Here is a 7205-nt window from a genome sequence, read left to right on the forward strand (position 1 = left end):
TTCGTTTTATTGCATTTTCAAATTATATAGATAACAATATTTATCTTTAAAATGTAGTAATTTTTTAGAAAATATTATGAAACTAATTTTTTTCTTAATATATTTTAAGCAAAAATTATTTTTTTAGATTAAAAATGTAAACTTTATTTTGAGATTAAAATTTTGATTTTTATTAAAAATATATTATGAAAAAAAATTATATTTTGTTTTTTACATTTTGCTTGTTGATATATTATAAGAAATTTATTTTTTCAAATTTTCATAATTTTAACAAAAATTACAATTTTTTAGATAAAAATGTACTTTTTATTAACAAACACTACATTTTATGTAAAAATGTAATCTTTTGATATTTTAAACAAAGACACAATGTTATGGAATTTCTTAACAAATGCTATGATTAAAAATACAATTTTTGCTGAAAATATGAGATAAAATTATTTTTTAAAATTCAACAAAAATGATATTTTAAAAATAAAAAATGCAATCATTGTTAAAAATACGAAAAAATATATTTTTTAGAATTTAACAAAATGACATTTCTAAAATAAAAAATATATTTTTTGTTGAAAATATTAAAAAAAATTAGAATTCAATATAAATAATGTTTTTAAGATAAAAATGCAATCTTTTGTTATAAATATGAAAAAAAAATTATTTATTAGAATTCTTTATTTTTAACAAAAATAATATATTATTCATATATCATGTATTGTAAATATCATATGCTATTGATATAATATATAGGGATAATATAATAAAAAAATTTTATTAGATAATTTTATATTTCACTAAATTAAATACAAATATTTTACATTCCCTAAATTAATAAAATTAAAAAATTACATATTTTTCTTCAATATCATTTGCTCCAAAATCATTTTCCTTTTTAAAATTTAAAAATTCGCCAATCAAACACCCTTTCTACTCTCATTCCTTAATTCAAATCTGTAAAAATTTGTCAGTTAGACATGCTTAGAATAAACACAATTATAAATAATATCCATCCGATCCATCATTTACTTATAATACTGCACCCAAGCAATGACATTAATAATTTTAACTGTACAAGACAAAAAATGTGGTTCCACCACTATCACCAACAAATCCTCAAAAATCCCAACACACTTCAAACACTCAAAGATTTCAAATCACCAGTTCTATATAAATATATATATATATTTGATTTGGTGCAACTCTTGACTGCCCTTTGATGTACCCTACGGTAGAAAAGACGAAGGCACTCTTAAAGGGGGAGAATTACTGTGTCCACAGTACATTTGTTTAGGTGGGATGCTCTTGATGGGAAGCAAAATGAACATAGTTTGTACTAAAGTGATAACTGATAAGGTCTCAAAAGAAGGACCGTTTGGCTGGAGCTCTCCCAACAGCTCTCATCAAATTGGCTACTTCAAGAGCCCTGGCAACTTTGGTTCCTCTCTTGGCCTCAGCTGATGCCCTTCTGTCTTCTGCTTTTCTGTGTGCTTTGGCCACATCGTTTTGCATCTTTTCTAAGGCTCTTGCTCTTTTCTCCTCTAGCTTCCTCTACATAAAATTGAATTCACTTTTGTAAAGATACATGGGACTATTACTTATAATCCCAGTACAAAAAGATAGTGCATGTAAAGGAGTAAGGAATCAATGCAAAATGGAAGAAAAGAAGGAAAAAAAAAAGACTACCCATCATCATCATCATCATAATCCACTAATAAATTAAGAAAACGACGCACAATAACCTGATTAAGCTTTGGCTCAAACAAGAACAGATGATAATTACATGAAGACAATTAAGTAGACAATCAATTATAAAACTAGCATGAAAATTCCTACCATATATGCACCACAAAGTCCATTCATAGGTTACACCAATCTGGTTCTAATTATTGATTAATAAAGCCTCCTTGCAGATCTTTCAAGAGGTATAGCCCGCCTTGTCTCTGGGAAATAATTTTCAAAATCTAGAGCAAAACTTAAGCCACTCACATAATAATTAAATGGGATTAATATTATGAATAATCTCTAAATTATAAGAAAATATTTAATATATATTTAAAATTTAAAAATATCTAATATGATATATAAATTATGAATATATTAATTATTATTATATTTAAAAAATTATCTATCCGTCACGTATCATCGTTGGAGCTAAAAAATTAAGTATCATATTAATTAATAGATTCATAATTTAAGTATCACATTAAAGATTTTTAAAATTTAAATCTCATGTTAAATACTCACTATAGTTCATAAATCATTTGCAACATTAACCCTAATTAAATAAAAAATCAGCTTAGTCAATTGAATCATCTACTAATAATCAATAATCTCTGTTTGGCACAAGGATATGATCAAATTAGCACTCAAATTAATCGAACATCCCAAAGCAGCTGACATGAAAAACGACATAAAAAGAAGTATCACTGACTTCAAATTAGCCTTTGATTAAGTAGCTTGATAATTACTACTCTCAGCATGAGAAATTACTGATCACACGATCAACATGCACAAGAAATGAAATTTCTTTATATCCAACATACCTCAACTCTCTTCATCCAAGAAGTGGCCTTCTGGACATGCTCACTCTCCCACCCATTAATTATAGCATCTTCTCTCTTAAACCTATTGTTAATCTTTGCAACCTTTGCGTTTTGCCATGCAGATATTTTGGACTCCACCTCCTCTTTCTTCACTCTCAGCACAGAGACCTCCCCGTGGCTGCTATTACTCGCCGCCGCCGGCCCTCCTGACCCAACCCTTCTTTGTTGATCCAAAACCTGATCAAACGGATTATTATCTGGCACTATAGCTAAAGGATTAGTTTCCTCCGGCACTTCCTCCTCCCCAATCCGGGTCAAGTGATTGTGATTGTTTAATGTACGTATAGAATCAGAATCATTGTTTTCAACGGAAGTGCCAGCAAGAACAAGAGCACTGAACTCTCTACTCATGGTAGAAAAGTTTTCACTCGAACCAACTTCACTAGACGTGGACAAAAAGGATGATCGCTGGCTACCAATCTCCCAACGGCCAAGATTCACAGCTGGAGGGTGAGGTGGGGTCAAAGCATGGATGTCCCTAATATGTTCATCATCATCATCATGGTTTTGGTCGCTTTCGCCATTGCTAATAGCCCTTTGAAGGGTCAACATAATAGGGCTGGTTTAGCAGTTTTTTGAGCAAAAGAAGGATATGAAAGTGAAGCAGAATTGTTGAATGAGATGAGGGAAGAAGGAGAAGAGTTGGAAGCTTTGAACAAAGTCTTTATGGTTGTTATGACTTGAGTTTTGACTGCAAGTAAAAGGAGCAGTAAAAAGAGCTTTGGATTTATTATTTGGCTCAAAGAAAATTTTTTTTATTTGAATCCGATTGGTAATAAATTCAGGGACCCAACTTGATGTAACATCACGAGAAATTTAATATTTGAGAGACATGAGATAATACTATTTTAGTATATCTATTATTTTATAAATTTGAAAAGAATAACATATAAAAATAACAAAATAAAATTTGTACTTGATATCATATTAAATATTAAACTTAAAAATAATGAGTAATAGATAAAAAATCTATCTTGATATAGGACCATAAAAGATCTAATAGTTAATAGATATAAAGCCTCTTTATTACATCAAAATTTAAATATTAATTATTAAAACAAAAAATTTAATGTTTTATTAACGAATCACATGGTTATAGATTAATTCAAAAAATTTTAAGCAATACAATGGAGATAATTCTCACTTTTTATAAATTCAATTGTTCAAATTAAGATTTTCAAATTTGAAATATTCAAAATAAAATATCAAATTTTTAATGGTTAAAATGTTTCAACAAAAACTTTAAATCTCTAAATTTTTATTTATCATTTTTATTCCCCAATTTAAACATGCTTAGTTAGGTTGAAACTTAATGATTGGCCCAAACTCTAATCTTTTCGGTTTTACTCTTTTTTTTTTTTATAAATAATAAAAAACAAAGATATAAAATATAAAATAACGATAGATACATACATAAATACAAAAAAAAAATAAAAATAAAAATAAAAAATATGGATTTTTTAAGCCTAAAATTAAATTGGATGAAATTAATTTAAATTTAAGACTAAATAAAATGTTTACAATTATTAAACTATTAATTTTTTTATTTAATTATTAACGTTTGAGTAAATTTTTTTTAAGTCACTGAGAAATTAATATCCAACAGATTTTTCACAGGACATGCTATATTTGATATTAGAGGCAGTGCAACTAGGGTCGGTAATCCAATCAGTCTCCAACAGGTTTCGACTCGACTCGACCCTATGAGGTCGATTTTTTTTTTTGAAATTCAAGTTTCGGGTTAAGTCAAATCGGGTAAGATTAGGAAACAATCGAGTTTGGGTTTTAGACAAATCCTATCCGACCCGATCTGATATTATATAAAAAATTATTTTTAATTAATTTTTTTTATTTTTGATATATATATTTATATAATGATATTTTTAAATATTTATATCTAAAAAATAATATTTTATTAATTTTAGATCGGATCGAATATAATTTTATAGTATTAGATCGAGGTCGAAATCGAGTATGAAAAAATAAAAAAAAATTTTAAATTAGATCAAATTCGAGTTTAATAACATATAAAATTAGATCGAATTTAAAACGAACAAAACTTACATCGAACCCGACCCGATGCCAACCCTAAACATAGCATGTCCATGTAAAAAAATTGTCACGTGAGATTGGAATGCGTCAACTAACCCTATTCTTTTCTCTTCTTTCTTCTTTTTATTATCTTCTTTCCTATTTTCCTTTTTTTTTTTCTTGCTAAAACTCACTGTTTTGTATAAATATTAAAGACAAATATTTTCATTTCCTTCAATTTCTATTTTTGTTTCTCCCTCTAAAAGGCCTTACTTCTTTCGATCGGCAACAATCGTTTTTCTAGAATCTTGTGACTTGCCGTTGCCAGAGCCGCCATGCATCACTGATCGCCGCAGTTCACCGACGGTTGGAAAACCCATAAAGTTTCTTTTTCGGTTCCTCTTCACCTTTCCGAAACTTTAGTAAGTTTAGGTTTTTGAAAATCCTTTCAAAATGTCTTAGATCTAGATCAAAAGCAAAAGATTCCCCATTGCCAAGACCATGATCACTTTGGGAATGCCAAAATTCCCTTCCTTCTTCTTCTTCATTTATTTGATCTAGAAACCCTAACAAGACATCTCAAACAACTAAGCTAAAATTTCAAATTGCCTATCACAACTCCACTGTTTTCTGTTACTTTTAAAGCCCAAAACCATAAATACGAAAAATTCTCAAGAAAAACTCAAAAACAAAACCTTTAGAATCCTCTGTTTCATGTATATTTGTCACTAAATTTTTTTGTGAATTCTGTTGTGCATGATGTCAGATTGCTAAAAATTGAGTCTGTGGATTATTGTTTATTATGGCTCTATTGTGTAATTAGGTCTTGTTTCTGTATATGATTGTCCCTGGATTTTTTAGGTGAATTGATAGTTAATGCCCAACATGTGTTGTTGATGCTTGCTGTTTTTCTGTCTATTGTTGATAGGAATCATGTATTTTAATGGTTTGTTAAATGTTAATCGGCTCTAGCTTTGATTGTGTTAAGGCTCTCTACCGTATGATTGAAAATTGAATTTACTTATCTTGGGACTGTGTTTTCTCCAAATCGCTCAAATGAATGTTGTTGGTTTTAAAGAGAAAAACTAAAGAAAAGGCAGCGAGAATAGGGAGGAGAGAGAAAGGAAGAGAAAAAAGTGAAAAATATTTTTGACTTTGTTATACATGGTCAGCTAATGTGACAACTAACAATTGATGTCGTGTATTCGATCGGCATTTTGTTAGACATTAATAGCAGGATGACTGAAAAAACACTTACTTAGTGACTAAAGAAAAAATTTTAACAATAAAAAAATCCATATAGTTGAGTAACTATTGATGTATTTTACCTTAATTTAATATAATTAAGTAGAACACCCCATTGATAGGAAATAAAACTGACTCAGTAACTCGTATAAAATAAAGCAATTGAGTATTGGATAAAACTGCAGGAACAATATCTATTTCGGCCAAGGCATAAATAAGTAAAAGTATTAGGGCACAATTGCAAAAGAAACCTTCCGTATGGCTAATCAGTGACTGCCAATAGGTTTGATGGGGAGCCCACCAACATTAGGTAAAGGCGTGTGGACCAGTGATAAAATACACACGCGTCACACTATGATAATCAATTCTCTGTTTGATTTCTACGTGTCAGTTATCCATAGGTTTAGGTTCCCACAAACGAAGCTTCGTCTTTCCCTCCATATAACAGTTGATGTAATACTCCAAATGGACGCCAAGTGTAGGTCCACCCAAGATATATATATATATATATATATATATCTTAGGTTTCAAATGTCCACATCTCACGTGACAAACGCAATTATCTTTAATTTAACATTGCTTTTGCTATTAAAACTTTTCATTTAAACTTTAAAAAAAAAAATCCATTGAGAATAAAATTTATTGCAACGAGAATTGTTTATTATAAATTTTATCATGTTTGGTGTAGTATTTGTCTTTAAATTTAAAATATGATTTTAGTATAATTTCGAGAGTGTTTGATAAGAAATGATTTCGTTTAAATATCATGATAATTTGTATTTAATAATTATATTATTTTATTTGATAGCAATTAAAAATTTTGTGTGGTAATGATTTTAAATTATTAGGATGATAAAATCATTATTTAGAGAATAATCTAATTTTTAACTTAAAGGATGAAAATATTTTATTGTCACGAAAAAGTAATTTTTAATATTATTTTTTAACTAATTTACTATCACAAAAAATATGATTAAAAAATTATTGCAAAGGCCATAAAAAATTTTAAAAATTGGTTTTTTTAATCACTTATTCTAAAAATGATTTTATGTTATAAATTTATATTAACTATGAAAAAATAATAATTTTATTTAATAATTTTGTTAGAAAATTTTTTTTTATCAAAATTGATTTATATTTTATGGTTTTCTATAAAATAACGTTTAATTATTTTATAAATTATTAATTCAATAAGTATTAAATATTTTATTTTTTAAGTTACTTTGGATATTTTGTACTATATGATTTAATTTTTCATATAATACCAAATATAGTAATTTAAAAGCACTAGTGGTTTATAATATTATACCAACATGATAATTAAAGATT

General features: G+C 27.7%; 1 protein-coding gene across 1 annotated transcript; it reads right to left on the reverse strand.

Moving 5' to 3' along the window:
* Positions 1–990: 990 nt before the first annotated feature.
* LOC111296701 (remorin 4.1-like) lies at positions 991–3287 on the reverse strand. The gene is made up of 2 exons (XM_022891136.2): positions 2541–3287; positions 991–1545 (listed from the first exon to the last, which is right to left on the reverse strand). Exons 1-2 carry the CDS (start codon positions 3150–3152, stop codon positions 1354–1356), a joined length of 804 nt encoding a protein of 267 aa, XP_022746871.2. The 5' UTR covers positions 3153–3287; the 3' UTR covers positions 991–1353.
* Positions 3288–7205: the final 3918 nt, after the last annotated feature.

The sequence above is a fragment of the Durio zibethinus genome, chromosome 12 (genome assembly GCF_047325235.1).
Source record: "Durio zibethinus cultivar Kanyao isolate XHJ-2024 chromosome 12, ASM4732523v1, whole genome shotgun sequence".
NCBI classification, from domain to species: Eukaryota; Viridiplantae; Streptophyta; class Magnoliopsida; order Malvales; family Malvaceae; genus Durio; species Durio zibethinus.